The sequence below is a fragment of the Opisthorchis viverrini genome (assembly GCF_000715545.1).
Source record: "Opisthorchis viverrini unplaced genomic scaffold opera_v5_184, whole genome shotgun sequence".
Taxonomy (NCBI): domain Eukaryota; kingdom Metazoa; phylum Platyhelminthes; class Trematoda; order Opisthorchiida; family Opisthorchiidae; genus Opisthorchis; species Opisthorchis viverrini.
Window position 1 is genome coordinate 526100 of NW_008751839.1, and position 19789 is coordinate 545888.

Sequence of the window (19789 nt, forward strand, 5' to 3'; positions counted from 1 at the left end):
TCCTATGGTCTCGCCCGGTGTCATCAGGATTCTAACACACGGGATGTATGCCCAGTCTGTCCGCCGCACACTCTGTTGTGACTAATTAAAGGTATTCGTATATTCATTCTCACAGGATAATCATGAGAGTACGCTGGAAGATCTGCCTTAACCGTAAGACTCATCACTTCTTGCTTGAGGTGCTCTGTATCAGTCAGAGTTCGAACCCTGTGGTCACGGAATTACACGTACACTTTGCTCTCAAATCCAACCAGATGGGGAACAATAAGGTCATGGTTTGCCTGCTCAGAAGCTCCCTCAATGCGACTTCAAACAGATCAAGTTTAGGAGCTGTGAAATTCCGTGTTTTGTTATTCAAAGCTCGATACGTTGTTTCCCACCATAACTCCGGTTTCCAGTTGTAGAAGACAAAACATTGTTACTCAATGATGAAATTGTTATTCCACAATCAGACTTGAAAATGAAAACGATGAACAATACTCACTGTTATCTGTACGTCAAAAAATCGATCGGTTGTTGGATAAAAACTCAAATCGGAAGATAGAACTGATGAAAAGAGGCGTTTCAAATTGGTACACTATAGCCAATTGTTGTTAGCCATACGTTCTCGTATGAAGATGACAGTGAGAACGTTCGTCATGATATTGCTACAATAGACAGTATGCTCCGTGTTTTCAATCCCAATTCGATTCGCCAATAATTAAAGACAGAAAAAAACTTAGTCTTCTAAGAGGGTACAAGTTGGAAAAGCAAGGTGACACGCGGCGGCGAAAAAAAACTACACCAGGTAGTGCTCATTTTGTTCTAGAATACATTCTGACGCTCGTTGAAGATTTTTCTCCCTGTTCAACTCTGCATGACTTGCTATGATCTCTTCCACAGTGTGTGACTGTCCACGAGGTATCAGTAGATAGCAACCCGCTCCGATCACTACCATCAGATAGAACCAGAAGAAGAGACGATCGATAGTCATAACCACAAGACGCCAATCCCTGGCACGTTTGGCTAATGCATCCTTCTTTGATATCTTCTCCATCAAGTTTTTCAATGCGTCACGTAGATGACTTAGACTTGTGTGTATCTGCAGTGTGGCTCTCCTAGACTTATCAGCCTGTTGCCATAGTTGTCTTTTTCGATCAGACGCATCCGAATCGTTTGACTGTTGTTCTTGCATTTTGTTTGGAGTGCGGCCTTGCATTTGGTCTAAAAACATTTCCGGAGTGGACTGTTGGCTCCATTTCATACCCTGAGCTCCTTGTGCTTGTTCTCTAAGATAGGTGTCCACTTGGTACATTGTCTCCTTGTTCCAGTAGTCCTGGGGCAAACCTTGGTTATACACAAGCTGTTTAAAACGTGGGTAGCTGCCTTGTTGTTCAGCTGCTTGCATGGCATTCATGGGATACATCGGGTAGCCACCATACGGTCCACCCAGGGGACTGGCGATTCCACCAAACTGTCTTGCCTTTTTCAGTTTGGCTTGTAACGATGAGAGCTTCTCACTAGGTTCATCATTCTCTTCTGGACGTGATATACTGAGTGGAGTTGAGAACAGGCGAACAACCTGTAGAGACAGTGAAGATGGTGGAGTAAATTAGCACACAATGGATAATACGATATCTACTGAAGTCAAAAAATTAGTCTGGCTGATTCACACGGGGTCCGCAGTAGGTGCATAATTTCGAATCCAAGGATAAATACTGGTCTGAGATAGATTACGGATTCGTGTTTACAAGCACCGCACAGATGAATTACTGAAGGATGCAAAAGGCATTTGCATTTATTTTTGAAGTAATGGAGGGTAGTAATGTGGGTAGATTAGTGTGCCATTCAGCAACTAAAAACGGAGTGCCATATGTACTGTGCAAGGGTGTCGCGAACATATAAATAAATACCGTGCATCGGGCTTTTGTTTTTACTACTCATGGTCCACCAGAACCAGTATTCCAGTTATGGTTCTCGCGCATCCGATTATATCTCCTGCAAACTACACCGTGTATTCAACAGACTACTTACGCACTTTTGATGCAAAACAAGCACGCATCAGCTTCTCACATAGAGAGTTGTGTGCGGGTTCGAACTTTGGATGTAATCATGTTGGACAATCCGAAATAAATATAGTTATTTCACTTTATATTGATTGGCGAGAAACTACTGATTAGCTTTCGACTAAGGGTACGCTCGGTCGAAGAAAACCTGCTTTGCCTGTGGAATGGTTCTGCATTGAGCCAGCCGACATCTGATATGAACGTACCTTCACCATCCACGGAGGAACTGGACCTCTTTTGTGCGAATACGTGTGAAGATTGATGATGATTGTGGATAGAAACGTTGAAATGCTCAGAAGCAGCATATTCAAGCAATAGAAGTAGCCTGAAAAGAAGTTTGATAGACAGACTGACAAGGGAAAAATATTTTGCGATGATTTTGAAATCCTAACAAGTGGACAATAGAAAAACAGATGACTGAACAAGGGTTTATCCACATAGGGAGTGTATGGTACGGGAAAACCAGCTAAGTTTCCTACTTTCCTCCAGTCCTGTTCGAAATAGAGGTGTGGGACCGTAAAACTTCGCCAAACATGGTGTTTGTCAGAACACAGAACATTCAAGACACTATTTTGAGTGCTGAACAGGTTCGTCTTAAGATCAGCAAAAAATGGAGCATGCAGTATTGTGTGTCTGTTCTACTCTATGTGACAAACAATCATATCCGCGCTCGGCGAACAGACTAACAACCAAGCAGCGCACCCGAGCTACCTAAATTCCACAACTTTGTCAATCAAATCCATTATCGATTGAGACTGTGTCATCGGAACGTGCATACACTTGACGTCTCAAGATACCTTCGTTACGTTAAGAGCTAAAGTGCAAGACGATGGGGAATTACTGGTCGCACTTTATATGGTTGCTATGGACATGCTCAAATTCCAGGGTTACGCATGTCGCACCGAACTGAAACACATTTTCCAAAACACATTTTCCCAAACACCCATTCTGGCACAGGATGTTCAAAAGTGGACTCAACCATGGTTACAACAGTATCGTTTTTCGGTGACCTTCACATCCTGCACAGAATAAGCTTACCGGAGGGCTGGGGTTTGATGAACATTCAACCGGTTCGGTGAGGTAAACTGTTACAGAGTGTCACGTAGGTTTAACCGGCCTGAGTTGAGTTGGGGATGACTGACCCATCTGGTTGCCGTTTGACTTCTCGTGCACCTGAATGAACCTTAGCGCTATTAGGCGACAGTTTGTTCACCAAACCGATTGTTCATTTTTCTGGTCTTTAACCCTGTCCATTATTTTATCGAGCGAGGTACAAGTTCATCTCATATGCACCACATTGATTCTCGTTGCCGTATGTTTGCTTGCCGTATGTTTCTTGACGTGTGATGAGATTGCTCTTGAAAAGACAGGTGGCTGCACGCTAGAACTCCAAAACGTGCTAACTAAAGGTTTGATAATGTCTTCATCGATGACCTGGAAACGTTGTCTACTTGGCACATCTAACTGCTGCCTACTGACATCGCTTCTTGATTCACTCACATCAGAACAGCATGCACGAAGCCTTGTTTATCGAACCCGAACAAGGTGAATTTCTCAAGGAAATTCTTTAATCCTTATATTTTCAGAGAAAATAGCGCAGTATCCGAACTTCTGTTGCGATCTCAAATCCCAATACCCGCTGAGGTCGTTTAGGTGTTTGACCATCGACTCTTGTGGGAATACCGGACCACTAGTTCTGAAGTACTTTGAATGGTTTTCGGGAGAAATAACTCTTCCGCGATAGATGAACTGATTGCACTCCGTAGGTTGCGCTGGTCTGGTCACGTGTTTCGTGTGTCGGCTGATCGATTACCTCAAAGAGCCATTTTCGCGAAACCTCGCGAAGTGTGAGCTAGTGACTTGGCAGTGAAGAATGAAAGGCAGTACCAGCAAACTCGACTGCACAGGTCATTGCTGTCTTCCTGGATGGGGACCACGAGTTTGACACATCAGTGGCTAGAAACAACTCTAGACAACTCAGTCGCGCACATGCATCCAAACTGTTGCTTCCGATGCATAGATTCCCCTCTTGATTTCTCCGAAGGAAAGTCCACCGACACGCCTCTCAGTGCATCAAATGTACCAGCTATCTACCCCAACCTTCAAGACCCATCGATGAAAGAAACCATGGAAGCTATAATCACTGAACAGCAAGCACGTGGATTTTTACAGCTGAAGATGATGACAACTTTCGTTTCGACGATTGGTGCCCAGCTGAATCTATCTTTAGGGAAAGGAAGATGCCCGTTGCCTCAGTTAAAGCGTTTCCGGTGGGAGATAGAGAATCCTTATTCAGCGAGACCGAGTGAATTGTCTGTCGTGCAGTATAAGGTCGAAAACTGGATTTATGAAACCGCTCCATACCACTCCTGTAAACCGTTACCACCGTGGGTTTGTCGTGTTCTGAAGCAAATTTTCCGTTTAGACAAAACATTTTTGTTGTAAACCTGAAAATATGCTCTTCCCCCTTCACCTTACCACTGCATATCGTTGTTCTTTTCCCTTCGTCCAAACGAAAAATTTCACAAAAATTTTGTTGGCCCCCAATACAGCAGGGCAACTGGTTCCCGCACGCTATATATATACTATATATACTATATATACTATATATATACTATATACTATACTATATATATACTGTCTTGTGAAAGAAATATATACTATAACTATATACTATACTATATATATACTGTCTTGTGAAAGAAATGTCCAGCTACCCTCTGCTGTTCTCCGACTGCTTTGTTTGATTTGCTCATGTTTTGGGGGAAGATATCCTATGCCTGGAGCTTCGTCCGTACTACCCCTGTCCCAGTTATTGTAATTCCTGTTCTCCAAAATCTTTTAAAAAGGTCCTATCGGTACCAGTTTTTCAGTCCCAAGTCCACGCTTGACGCTGCGGGCCTGATTTTGTACGCAGTTGGACCAGTGATCGATTGGAATAGTGGTATGGTGAGGCTGCTATATTCGGCTGCACAAGCCTCATTGGTTGACTAGACGTTGAATACCACTCAGCTCACTGATTGTCGACGTCTTTACTGGATATTTCCAGAAATCCCAACGTGTAAAGATCCGCCTCAGTTCTTGAGAACACTAAATGGCTCCAAGATGCCATTTTTTGTCGTCCCTTTTTTCAGTTTTTACATCGAGCCACACCTCACAACCATCCTCCGTAACTTTGTGCAACCAGAGAGAAAGCATAGTTGTTGTCTACCTCTATTTCAACCCGGAAATTCAAAACAGCTAGTTGATTGTACCAAAGCTTGTAAGAGTTTGCTTCGTCGTTCACCAGTGCCTGCAATTCCTTTCAAAGCATCTCAGCTGCTCGCCAGGCCTGTGGAGTTATTTATTGGGAAACGCCAAGCGAAAGGTTACAGACCATTGGACAGGGAAGCAAAACTCTCATAGGCATATTGTCTACAGTAACTGAATATCCGTCTTCTCCTTGAACGCGTCTTCCTGCACTTTCCTGGATATTCATTGATTGTTGCCCAAATGCAAACAAATGCGACTCCACAAATTCCGTAACAGATCTCACTTTTCAAGAGACGCGAAGAGGATTTACGAGAAAACACGCTACTTGCATGAGTAGTGTCCACCGCATTCGTAAGGTACTTAGGCATCACATTTGCGGTAGCGAAGCGCCAATGTTCTCATTTGATGTTGCTATAGATAATGGGGTTGAGATTGCTCAGTAATTAGGGAGCGAATTTACTGTGGGGAAGGTCCGTGGTTCGAACCCGACCTCTGTCTCTCGACTTCGCTTGTCTAGGTTTGGGCAATCTGGCAGTATCGCAGGTCTCATGCTTTCTTCGGATGGCACCGGAAGTGCTACAGCTGGACGATGTGGTCAGCCTGCTTCGTAACCATAATTCTATCCAGTAGAGATTTCAAACGCAGCCTTCATTTTAGATTTATTGTAATCCCCCCCCAGAATGGACTGGCGCACGCAGTGTTTCTAATACATATATGATAAGGTCAGAACCGCTCGAAATTCACCCACGATTAAGTGCATAGCGTTACTGTGGCTTGGTCTGTACCCGACAAATGAATAGAGAGTATTTCGTGAATTCACCCGCAAAGCTTGTATCCATTGAATAAAATGACGTTTTTGCGTTATAAACGGTTGCACGCCAGCCCTTTAAATGATGTCAAAGTTGAGGAATTGTAACGAAACACGCTGCTTTATGCCAACCTCCAATGAAATTTCCAGCTGAACTGAACATGCCAATGCCATATGGTCTCTTAGGTAACAATGTTTTTGATAGTTCTGTTTTTCTTGCTACCAACTGACAGTTTGAGAAGTAACAATGAGGATAAGAAAATTAAAGCCACAACGGTCCACATAGTGAGTCGGTTTAGTATCTATCTTACTCAGTTTCAGACAGTGGGAAGGGGGTGAAACACCGGTCTCATTGCACTGCGTAACAAATTCACCACAAATTGTCCGATGAAAGCTACAAAATTGGGAACAACATCTGTCAAATGTTTATACGCAACAGAGAAAGAAGAGTAAAAGTGTTCTCGAACGTCACAGCGACGTTTTACTAATAAAAATAGAGGTTAACTAGTCATTCGAACGACTCTAGTAGAGGGTTACATGGAAAATGATTGAGCTTACAACTGGCCAACCGCTGATCATGTGCTCTGTAGACCGTTGTAAGTCATCCAAGTTGTGCAGAAATCACGTTTTAGTGGAGGCTTCGTCCTGTAAGTGAAGCCAATCACTACTGAAGAGCTTAGAAACATTGTACATCGTTACCGGGAGTCAGCCGTAGTGCGCATGACAAGAAACTCCTAGTAATGTTGAAGTCGTGACCTCCTGGTTGATAGTTTGCATACATTTGTTGCATCCGGTCCGTTCCTCCACAGGAATTGCTGATGTGTATTTGAGACGTTTTGCCAGGTTACTTGAATTGCTAGTTTGATAACCGCTACCAACGATTGGATAACTTGGGTCCTCACTAGCATGCAAAGAGTATGGAAGCCTGGTGGTTCGGTATGAAAAATTCAGAAAACTAAGGCAGGAGAAGTTCAGCTTGGAAAATACACCTACGCATGACGAGCTTTCATCTCATCTCCCGTTGTTTATAATGCGGTCGGTATCCGACAGCGCTAAAAATGAATTCAGCCGCTACTTTCTCGAAAGAGCAAGATCCTACGGGAAGTTCATTTGGGTGATCGGTGAGAAAAAACGCCAATTTTTTGCCAACGTCAAAAGAACACGAAGTTCCGGAAGCGGAATCAGATTCAACAGCAAGAGTTATGATTGTTGGGACATAAATAATCGACGTTTCTCTCGCATCCCACCATAATTCAGCCGCAGGGTTTGCCATTTGTGCTCTAGTCTCGTTTATGTCGGTATGTATGTGCGAGTCGGGCTTTTCAGCTCTGTTACAGAGCTCATCAGACTGGCACTGCCCTTGGCATGATCTCGAATGAGACGTTTCTCTCTTTTCTCCCTTAGTATCCTGTTACTCTTTCGCATTCATCGCTTGCATTCACTTTTTATGTTTGTGACCATGCTCTTCGTACGGAACCACTCCAAGTTTCATTCTCGACTCACGTGACTACGTGCTGGGTGATCATTCTGGCTCGTTTAGAGGTCTTTATCTCAAAAATGACGAACTGCGCAACGCTTGACCCTAAAGAGCAGGTCTTGAGGATTTGTTGTTATTTGATGTGGCTCCAGCACTTTCCGGTTTGAATGGCCATGTATATTTTTCCTGGCTTCCTGAGTTTCTTGGATCTCTACTCAAAGCAGGTGGCCAATGACCTGCTCGTTTATATTTTTTTTTTGATCGAACCATTGCATTTTAAAGCATCTGTGCAGAATTCCTGTAGGCCAAAATGACTCCTCCGGTTGAGTAAAGTGGGGAATTGTTCTACTCCATCTGAGAGCATACTACATTAGTGAGCACCACTCAGTCTAGATTTGTGTTATTGCACCATACGTCTCTGTGTATAACAAACCAGGCGTTTCGCACATTGTCGACACGATCAACTTCAAACATGTCTTGACTTAAAACTTCGACATGTCAGGCTGAACCAGAGCAGAGGAAATCAATGAAGCCGAACAATCGCAGTAGCGTTTTCTTACACATAACGCCTTCTTTATCAAGCAGTAGAGTCCCAAAAAACAGTGAATCATCTGAGATCATTCTAGCACGCGCTACACGACCAGTAACTTTACAAACGATCCTGCTTCAAGACTGCAAGTTAGACACACACCACACCCAACCTTCCAACATGCTGGCATACTTTACTAACCTTTACTGAGTTGAGCAGTTAGTTGTGGAAGTAAACTTACCAAGGAAGGGCACAATTGTAGATGCTGATGGGGTGGACATTGCTAGAATTTTCAGAAGGAGGAAGAAGGACACGAAAATGTTCATACCTGCGAAACGAAAAGGGTTCGAAAATAACGATTTTATGGTGAGCAAGACAGGATACTGCGTTCTAAAATAACAGTCTGTCGATCACTACATCCGTCTCGTCAACTTACTCAGTAACATCTTTGCTGGGATATGGGGTGGCAGCCAAAAGATGACCGTCGTGATCAGACTGAGCAGGATACACGGAAACACCAAAATGTACGTGTAATACGCAGGATTACGTTTCAAGCTGTAAAGTGTAGAAAACGGACAACGAATCGGGAGACGCGATGAGCTGGGACAGGCTAACGTGAGATAAATGCAACAAAATCATTTGGTAGGGGCTCCAGAAGCGTCTGATCTAAAAATTTTCAAGTGACAGAGCACTGGTGTACGTCAATGAATGCACTGGGTCATTCATTTGATAGCCATTGCTTCGTCTGTGCCTTTTCGAACAAAAGATTTGATCGGGGTTAGTAGCACGTGCTGAAGACGATTATAAGTTACCCATAGACTTCACTGCATGGAATCATAGATTAGCTCATGATCACCCTGGGACTATTATGGTTGCCGCTATTACAGTTGAATTTGTTATAGTCCTTGCTTGTCACTTTCAGCACGGTTAGGATCATAATATCATTCTTGATCGAGATAACTCACTAGTTAGGGTGCTAACTTGCTGACCGGAAGGTCCGTGGTTCGAACTCAATCCCGGCATCTTGACTACTCCTCTCTTGGGTTGTTCAACCTGGCGGTATCTCAGTCCTCGTGTTTTTCCTTCGGGTTGCAGGGCAGCTATGCGCTGAAAGTGTCATGGCTGAACAAGGATTGAGTCATTCCTAATTGAGGGGATTCTTTCAGCCCTCCCACTGTTTATTTTAAGTTATGTGTGAAGAACGATATCGTAAACAACCGAGAAATCCTAATGTAAACTGAGCATAAACCGGTCGCCCCATAAATCGGTAATTGATGAAATACAGTACGGAAGTTGAAATACAGGTAATTTTTAAAGCATTTATCAAGTTACAAACAGTCGAGTATACACAAGAGCAACTTTTATCGAGTACGTTATATTGGCGTGGACAGGTTGTAGTTTTAACTTCTACAAATCCAGCCGTGTTCAAACCGCCGAAAGCCAGGCGTTGATGCAAACGATTTGATCGATCGATCGATCGATTGATCTGATTGGTGGGACCAGGTGAACAGTTGGAGAGTGCATCCGTTTGAAGGCAGCACCTTCCACTTGAGTTATTTTATCATGATTGTTTGTTACTATTATGGTGTATTTCATGTAGTTACACGAGCGTCACTTTGTTCTTGGAATCGATACTTTGGGTAACAAATCACCAAAGTAAGTATTGCTCAAATTTAGTGTGCTTTAGTGGATGCGAGTGTTTGGAAATGTTGAGCATCTTTGGTCTAGGATTGGGTTAAGGGACGTGCATAGAGGCCTCAAAGCGCATTCGTGTTATCAATATGAAAATAGTTCACCTATGAAAGTTGAGTTTGGGTACAAGTATTTTGGAAGAGCAATCCTCAGAATGGACAATTGTCAGTTGGCTACCTGGGATAAATTTCAATAGTGATCACGTTCTCAGCAGCCGAAGAAGCGACTGCTTTATAAAAGGCTGTTATTCCACTTGCATGAGGTGTGCATACGCTAGGATGAGGAATCTACCAGGGTATTCAAACCTAATGCTATTCTCCATTAGCTTGTACGGAATCATTAAATGCTTGCAAGTGAGATCGGTAGACCAAGGGATCTCAAATCTGTTGACCGTTAAACCTATAGTGCCGCATTTCGTACTCCTGCTATCGCCAAATGTTCCAGGATTGCGGGTAAGAGGTCTGAGAGGCTGGGTGTAAAATTTTAAGTTCGAAGGGCTTGACATCACCCCGGGATTGGTTTCTCACTGAAGATTTATACTTTACACTTGAAACGATGATAGCTACCTTGGCATAACAAGTTCATCATTATATCTGAGAGTACATGATGGTCGGTCTAGAATTAGAAAAAGGGATTCTTTGATCTGTTTGCGGTTTCTTCCCAAACAGTCGGTCATGTGACCAAGGCCATTTCCTTAGTCAACTCATAGATGGTCTAATGACGCTTTCTTCTACGAATAAATACCGATCAGCCAGCTAATCTGAACGACAATAGCTGAGGACATACTAGATATAATAGTACACCCAAGAATGACTTCCAGCAACAATGGGGTCAATCTCGATTGAGCGTGAAACTTTTTCGGGTGAGAGCCCACCCATCACACCTTCCTAGTTATGTCTTTTCTTTGAAGGGTCATAGTGTCCGGAAGACTGATGCATTACGACATGCAACCTCGTCTTCGTGTTTAGGGTGACCAGTACCGATACACAACAACTTACAACAAGAAGAAGGTCAAAACAGGTATGGTCTTCCCACATTTCGATGGCATGAGGTACCGACGCGCCGGTTTGGCAATAATGGTCCACTCGTTGCTCTCCGTGTATTCACCAGTATCTACCTCAGTCCGATTGTCCAAAAACTGCAAATCCATTTGATCACTGTGCTGAGTCGCTGAGCCGAAACGCAGAAAGCAGAACTGGTAATCGAAAGGAAAGTTCCTGATATCGATCGGGCAACGAGATTTAAAGATTGCTGGTGGACTCCAAAACACACGACCCAAATAGTCCACGTTTAGCATGACATCACGCTGTTCTTTCATACGTTCATCCACACTACATACAAGAAGGAGGGAACAAGCCAAACAGACATAAATCAGTTAGAGTGCATTTCTTTGATGTTTCCTTGTGCCGATTACGCTACCGGAAAACGGCGAGAATTGTCTTCAGTCAAATGGAAACTGCTTTGAAATGCATACGGCCATTGCGTCGAATCCGCATACTCATATTCTCACCCCGCTTTGAGTTTAGAGACCAAGCTTGGCGGAAGAGCTTACGTAGTCAAGATCGATTCATTTGATCTATGAGGACTAAATTGGTCGAAAACTGATCCGAGTACCGTATAAAGAACACAACTCATCGTACCCAGCTGACGCTTGAATTCAAACATGTGCAGTAATTATGACTCTTTCTCGCACGCTTTTGTGGTATTGACATACATACAGTTTCTCTAAGCCCAAATGAATAGCGTGTCAAGAGGTTCTGCAAGTTGTTTCAAGCTGAAAACCATATCTTTTCCCACACCTAGTTTATAACTAGTAAGTGGCCATGATGGGTTGTGAAAGAGCTCAAATTGCCCTATTTACTACCTCACAAAACCTCATTTCAGTTCTCTGTACTGTTTGTTTTTGTCATATCTTAATGGTCGGTTTGTTCACCAAACTTGGCACTTGGATTACAGTCTTTTTATATTTTGAAATTATAGATGCCTCATTCTCTATGGAACGAAATATCACCCAAAGACTCCACTTGACAAGAGGGTCTGCCCGTGGGAGGCTGAGAACCATGCCTCAGGCCTCATGCATCTGAGTAATGGAATTTCATCCGTATATGAGAGATTTTTAAAGCTGTGAGGGTGAGATAAAACTTCCAGCTTTCAATTCTAATCATTAGGAAATAATGGCCTTCGATCTACACAAGCTTGAATGAAAGCAATTAGAGATGAAAATTTATTAAGAAGATATTGTCGGGAACTCGAAAAATATTGATTTGTCATCAGCTGCTTTACCTTGACATTTGTCTATGTCGTGGTCACTCGGTAATCCAACTGTGACGTGTCAGTGAGGGATACTTTACTATTGGCCAAATAAAGTATAGTCCAACAGAAATAAGCACTCACCAATGTGGCGGGTAAGTTTATCGTTATCGATTGGCTCATGACTGGAAACTTATTTATTGAATGTCAGCTAACCAGTACGGTTCACTAGTGCCAAGCTTTCACTGTGACATCTCCTATTGAGGATTAGATCAGTAATTTTATTAACCAGAAAGTATATGTATAAACGTAATACACTACTCATAAGGTTGCTGAAAATTCTTCGACAGCCCAAGACCATTTTCGCCCTTCTTGGGGCTCATCAGATAGACGCAGTCTCCGAGTTCCCGTCAACTTTGTGTTCTACTTGGATCCAAATTGCAGGAAGTTAGAGAATATTTACTCACTTCTAAACAAATATGGTTCTACGGGAGACTCGCCTGGAACCCAGCTAGATCTCTCGCCTATGATATTTTCAAGCAACCGAATGTGCTGCACCAGGACGCCTCATGCTTCAGTTGGTACGATATTCGAGATATCGCAATACACGTATAGGTATGGGTATGGGACCCTAGGTACCTTCTGGGCGAAATGGAGACAAAAAAATCCCATGCCTCCAAGACGGCCTATGCAATGAAGGCACTTCTCCGAAGGGTTTCTTTTGGAATGGTGAGTGTTGTATATGCATAGTAAAACTGTAACGCAGTTGTAGCAAGCAGTGGATGGCTCCGGGGACAAAAGTTTAGTTCAGCCGACCCAACCTTTAAATGAGAACCAAACTCTAACCTAAGAAGCAGGTTTTCGGTACTATCTTCACTTCATATGAAATTACATCTTTAAGGCTTGAATGAACTGGATAACCCGCGACAGGTACACCGGTGGCATGAAATGTCTCAACAACTAACGCTCCGTACTGACAAGTACATCAACTCGACGAAAAGATACATACGTCGACGGACGAATGAGTGTTTCCCCAAATCAGTCAAAGCAATAGCTAGCTAAACCAAGACAGACAGCTGCCACTCTAGTGTGGACGCCCGCACGCGTGCTCGAAAATCACCTGATCGAGTGAGGTCACGCCACAACCACGATAACCCCCGCACTACTGTACTGAGTAAGTCATATCCTCAGACTAACCATCTATTGGTCTTGTTACTGGACAAAAAAAAACAGCTCGTCGGTCGTAAAGCTCCAATACCCCTTTCTTTTCTTCCCACATTAGGCAGCTGTTGGTAATTCGTATGAGCTATTAACATCCAGCGCTATCCGTATTCGTGCTGTTGGATGAAGTGTATAAAACAAACAAAAGAATTAGCGAATATACACTCATTTGTAAATTATTTTGGTTTTTCGAGGGACTCACCTGGAACCCAGCTGAATCGCTCGTCTGTGATGTTCTCAGGCAACTGAATGTGCTGCACCAGGCCGCCTCATATTTCAGTCGCTACGATATTCGAGATATCGCGATACATGACTCACGATCGTCCGACAACTGGTGAATAGTTTGTTAGCAGTGACCGCAATTTTATCGTGTAAGTGTGTTAAAGTGCTGGGAGGCGGTGTTTCATTCTTATGGGGAACCACCAGCAACCTGCATCTCACGAAACACCGGGGAGTTTTGAACCCGTGATCTCCCGGTCAGTGGTTTGGCTATGAATGGCCGAGATGCAGTATGTCTTACTCGCACTTAGACGGGATGCAGCGATCCCCTATTGAGTGGCTCCTCAAGTGATGACTTCTCATTTGGAAGGTTTGTTCCCTGCATATTCGTTGGATAGTGTTGAATTCCAATAGGAATGAAACAGTGCATCTCGACTTTCTGACATAGACTGATTCGATTTACGGGAAGAATCCTCAGCCCTATGGTAAGAATGGTTTATCTGAATAATCGTCCATTCTTGAGAAAGAGCTGAAAATTTCCGAGCCAGAAGCTCGAAATCTAAGCGGTTGTCCTTGGAAAACGTAGTGTCGGAGCCAAAAAAGCTCAGTCGCACGTGGGAGAGTTGTAAACTACGCATTCCGTCTCAACTTATCTCTTCTTCGACTGGCCACCCGGGTTAACCTGGAAGTGGGGGCGAGATGGCTCAGTGGTTGGAGGGCGAACTTACTGACGGGAAAGCCCGTGGTTCGGACCCGACCTCTACCTCTCGACTTCGTGGTGGTCAGGCTTCTGTGCTGCAATGACCCTGAGGGCTATACTGGCTGGAACTCAGTTCCTGAAGGTTGAATCATGCCAGGAAGGCTAGAGGGGAGCAGCCCGACGAAGAACAGCAAGTAATCGTATTACGTGGCGGTCTGGAGGTAAAGCCGTCCTGTCCTCTGCGATAGGAGTGTGAAGGCCGTAAGATGTTCACCCCAGGCGACTTGCATGTCCATATTTATGGAAGCTTCGAACACGACCTCCGCCTCTCGACTTCCCCTGTCTAGGCTTGGGCAACCTGGTAGTATCCCAATCGTTGTGCTCCCTCCGGGTGACAAGGCAGCTAGACACCGAAAGGATGCCACAGGTGAACGACTTAACAAAGGATTCCGCGTTGTGTGGCTGAATAACCCTAAATGAAATTTTGACATTTTCCAATCAAATCACATCTCTCTTACCAGCTTTATCTGCAAGCCATTTTTGCTTGTTGACCCTTACAAATCTTTTGATGGACATAATATCGAAACAGGGTAATATGATCACGACTGAAATTTGTTCGCCCTTTTTCTTAACCTACGAAGAATAGACGCACCAGTATCTAAATCCTTCTGCAATCTGACTGGCTTAATTGGCTGGTGATCAGTCTGGGGAAGGAAGCCAAATACTTCACAGTTTGTTTTCGAATCCAGAAACAAAACTTTCTGGAACTGAAAAGGTGAATGTGGAGAGATTGGACGCATTTTGGTGATTAGTTTCAAGCTACTAACAAAGGAACTGCGTGGCCATCCATTATTCCAAATTACCCAAAAATGATCAAATAACGGTTTGCAATCGGTCAGCGTTCCAATATGCTGACAGGCAAACTCGGTTTCCGACTATTGGATAGTGTTCCGGGAATTGGACTGAAATGATCTCCTTTAATTCAGTCATATCTAAATTCTGACTCCCTTTCGGAAGGTGAAGACTGCCACTTCCCTGATAAACTAGTAGAGGTTCATCGGGCGTGCTCATTGATTTTGCTCAAAAAGAACTTCCGTACAGCTCCTGAAATAGTGCTCTCGAGAACAAAATCTTCTGATGAGAAGCTGCCTCTACTGCACAGATTTTCGCTCCGAGGTTATCACCCTCAGATCCAAAATGGAAGCATCTTCATGCAGTGAATTGTATATTCGCAGCAGGACATCTCGCAATCGCCGAAACTGCTAGTCTTTCTTGCCCCGTCAGACGATCACTATCGCCAGAAGTGCTAGAGCACTGAAACGAGAAATCAGCAGCTTCCCCACGACCATTCGGCTTTACACTATTGATCGCTGGGTCTAGGCCACATTTCAAAAAGATTGAAACTACAGCCCTGCATTTTGATAGGCCAATTGCTGAAGGCGTTTCCGTTGTGATCGTAGTGCTTTCTGGGAGGATGGGATGTCAAATAAAACCATGCTCTTAGAGCTTAGTTTCCCACTATGAGAGAAACAAATAGCATTCTTTCAGTTTTTTTACCGCAATGAGGTAAAAAAATCTGTGTTTATGTCCTTGTTCAGTACTTCGCTACAGACCACCAGTGGAGAAGACGAAAGTCAGGCCTATTGAAGCAGAAAGCCAAGTTGTTTAACTATTCTATTTGGGTTGTCCCAATCACCCGGGGAGTGGGGAGAATGGAGTAAGAATCAAATTTCTGTACATTCCCTTTCTGTTGCTATGGCGGTTCTACAGTTGGGCGACCGCAGTTTAGGGGAGGTGTTGAGTTGAGACGAATAGCGGTTATATATGTGTTGTGGCTCACTGAACCACCTCCTCATGGTGCCGGTCGTCATTCTGGGTGAGCTAAGAGCTCAGCAACTCAGATTCGGCTAACCACCCGGTTTGGTTTCAATGTGATGATTACTCTCGACAATATACAATACAAATCACCTGGTGCCTCCACACCAGTACATATGGGAGAGAGTCGTGGGGCTCTCCATGTGTGAGGAATGTGGCAAGTGCTGCAAATTTTAAGTTGGCTTGGTAGCCCACCGTCGAGTTCACATCCATGAAAGCGTCGGCACGAACGTATTCGCCCAGTCAACCTACGCTAACTGTTTCCGCCTTTTTCCGACGACAGACGCCGTGACATACTTTGGCCTCCCCTTTACTTCCAAGGAGAAAGGAGTCTTCAAACACCAAAAGCAGCTGCTCAAACTGCTCGATGAGGTGACGCGTGCCCCACTGAAGCAGCATCAGAGGAGATCACGAGGAACTACCTGATACCAAGGCTGACATATTCGCTTGTGCTCGGTCGAGTCCAGCAAAAGGTTAGAAAATTGCATCAGGCGATCTATTCGTGGCTGTCTGCATCTACCGAAGGATCATCTCTATCCACGCCGGTAAACAACATGGGGGACATAATATCCCAAAACCGGAGTGCAACCATCCCGATGCAGCCGAAAGCGCGTATGGAAAAGCTCCTTTCTACTCAGTGCCGAGTACTGCGCAATGTGGTCAACGATTCCGCATTTGGCAAAGTTGTTCGGGATCTCAGCCTTCCGATCCGAGTCCACGGTGCATGCGTAAACACCAAGGAGTTCCAGAACGGATGTTTTCCCGGATAGTTATCCGCGGTATCCAGCTACCATGCAATCTGCCTAGGACGAGAGTTAGAAGTGTTCGGCATGGTCATGGTGACTAGACGGTCTTCAACTGTGGCAAACTGAATACTTTGGTGGATATTCTGTGGTCCTACTGGACTACTCATGATGCTATATGTCCTCGTCGTAATCGGGTTGCAAGGGAACTCACTTCGTCACCTGGGATACACCGTCTCCCAGGAGTTGAGAGCATCTACTTCAAAGTCTTTCATCATACCTGACCTAACCGCTGTTTGGGAGCACCGGCCGACTAGTCTAGACGTCAGCATAGTCTCGGATGGGCGTGAAGTGACAGTGTAGAATGAGAAGAAGCAGAAGTACGGTGCTGACGAATATTCCCTCGTCATCATCTCAGCCCTATGTGCAATCAACTTTGATATCGACTTTCTGGTCCGTCAAACGATGATCATCTCGTATCGAGGGATCTGTTTTCCTCAATCCACCAAGGCTCTTTTTGGACTGAGACTTCCTAAGGTATTTGCTTTTCATTGTGGGCTCCCTGCGTACGTATGACACTCCTATGCGTGCTGTATGTTGTTGAGTGCGCATTTCTGCCAGTGAATTTACGCCTGACCCAGTATGACGGATACTTTGTGCCTGATGTGAGAGCCTTGGTTGGTCTAGTGATTACTGCGCCTTAAGGAACATTAAGCCATGTTTTTCCTTTTTTTCAGTTACCGGTCTTCACATGCGTTTTTCCTTATCAAACATTCTTATGTGCGTTCTTGTCTGACTGGAACTGTTGGTGGCACGACTTCGGATGGGACGCTTCCCTCGTTTTATCTAATCTTCTCCTGTACACCCTTCCACATCTTTCGCTCGGATACATTTTTTTATGTCTGTACCATACTTCTAAAAAAGAAACAATAATGATAGTATTGAAATCATATCAACAGGTTTTCTCACATTTCACTTACTAATTGTACAACACAATGTCTGGTGTCCATATCAGCTTTGGTGGAATGCGTACTTCCCGGATGTTGGAATAATTTGCCGGATCCCAGCGTAGCAGCTGATCGATCCAAGTCTGACCAAAAAAAGAGTGGGAACAGGTCTACTGATATACTCACCGAGACTATATCACATCAAATGTTCTTACTTCCTTTTGTCCAGAAAAAGTTATCTTGCCTAGTACCAAAAAGAGACCAAGATGGAAGGTTTTTAGATAACTGGAACATGATATGAACATGCCTCTTCTCTCACGTGATCTCGATATGGTGCTAAGATTTGAACTCCAGGTTCACAATTATCCACGTATGGACCTGAGAATCGCTCACGTTCTGTAGGTATTGTGAATCTGCCAAAATGAGTCGACAGCTGAATGCCTCGTTCGACCGCAGTGATCTTACACGAGGCACGAAAACGAAAGTGAGACAATGTAGCGTTTTTGGATTAAGGCTCATGGATAGTTGGGTTTCGAATCGAAACCAGAAGAGATCTTCAGTGCGAGCGCGACATTTTTTGTTATTCCGTGCTGGTCGATCTCTCGCGGTATCGCACGTGCTGAAGAAAAGTAGTAAACGGCTGTATCGCTGGCTACGAATATGCAGAGCATACTAGCGCTCTAACTTGAATCCCCTTGACTAGAAACCGGTCATTCCTTTATTGTCACGTTTGAGTGACAGCGCTTCACAAACGTCTTATTCTGACATCTCCGGGATCGAGGGTTCCACCGAAAATCTGAGACGGAGTTTGTAAATTTGGTGACGTAGTAATTCTTATCTCCAGAAAATTTGGTCAGATGGCTAGCGAGTCATTTTTCGGGTTTCTTCAGAACATTTCGAAAACCAATCAAATTTCCTAGCTTATGTTTGACGTCATTCATGCTGATTGAAAAAAAATCATCAGAGCAGTTCAGTTTAGTTTTTTTGATTGAACAATGTGCCCCTCCCCTTGATCAAACTTCAAGTGAGGGGGTTAGCCTCGTTCATCGATGTACACAAAGGCAATTTGTGGGCGACAGAATGTTTGACATATCATATCGAATGGTTATCTTTAATTAAGCACATTTCATGCAGCAAACTGTCTGGCATAGAGCAGGATGAGAAACGCATTTCTAATGGGTTTTCCCTGCGCAACAATCAGTTGTTGCAAACAGCTTTACGACCGATCAACTGCCTTTTGGTTATTGGTGTATTTGACTTCGGTGATGAGAATTGCACTAAGAGATTCATGTATATTTGCGATGTTTTTAATTTGGCATTCCATAGTTTTGATTGGATTCGTGGAGAGCCTGTTTCGTGGCAACATAGGACCATAGGATGTGTTTCATTTTGGCCGAAACTTATCGGATGGGCGTAGACTGAAAGGCTAAGGGGTGATTTCACCACTGGTCTGCATCACGCACTCCACATCCCCTCAAATACGGTCTGTAAATTGTGAACCTGCTGTCTACCTGAGAAGTGAGGACCTAACTCAATTACTTGTGCTTAGTAGCATCATTTGGCTTATCTAGTTATCGATTTTCACGGAAGATGCAAAGCTGTGAACCCTGCAAGCGAATCTCTTTCTTGAGAGCTATTGGCCATTGATCCCTTCGGGGGAAGCTCGAACACGTAAAGTTCCGGATAGGAAGGATGATTGATCACTCATGTAATCAAATCGCGGTTAAATGAGATTCAGTGCCACTGAGCCTTCAGTCACACAAGTAGCATATGATAACGGGTGTTGACTGACTCCTCTTGCAGGTCAAAGGCCAATGAAGCCGTTTGGATGCCTTCATTCTAAAGAGACTACTCGTAATCTACAAGTAGCAAGAATAATTCGGGGTTTCAAAACCAGGCTTCCTCGACAGTACCAGTGGACTCGTGTTGCAAAATCAGAGATCTTGGCGTAGCTGTTTCACGCTTGTTTTCGCACCGTCTGGATTCCGTTGGAACTGTCATCCAAAGATTTTAGTTCTGGATCCTTTCAGA

At 44.0% G+C, this 19789-nt stretch overlaps 1 protein-coding gene across 1 annotated transcript in view; it reads right to left on the reverse strand.

Moving 5' to 3' along the window:
* Positions 1–420: 420 nt before the first annotated feature.
* T265_14364 (hypothetical protein) overlaps positions 421–19789 on the reverse strand; it is a gene marked incomplete at both ends in the record, with an annotated part of 74200 nt that continues 54831 nt past the window's right edge. The window contains 6 exons of the mRNA XM_009173327.1: positions 421–1561; positions 2252–2370; positions 8353–8439; positions 8548–8666; positions 10802–11134; positions 17792–17901. Coding sequence (XP_009171591.1) covers positions 779–1561; positions 2252–2370; positions 8353–8439; positions 8548–8666; positions 10802–11134; positions 17792–17901 — 1551 coding nt within the window. The remainder of the gene's footprint in view (positions 1562–2251; positions 2371–8352; positions 8440–8547; positions 8667–10801; positions 11135–17791; positions 17902–19789) is intronic.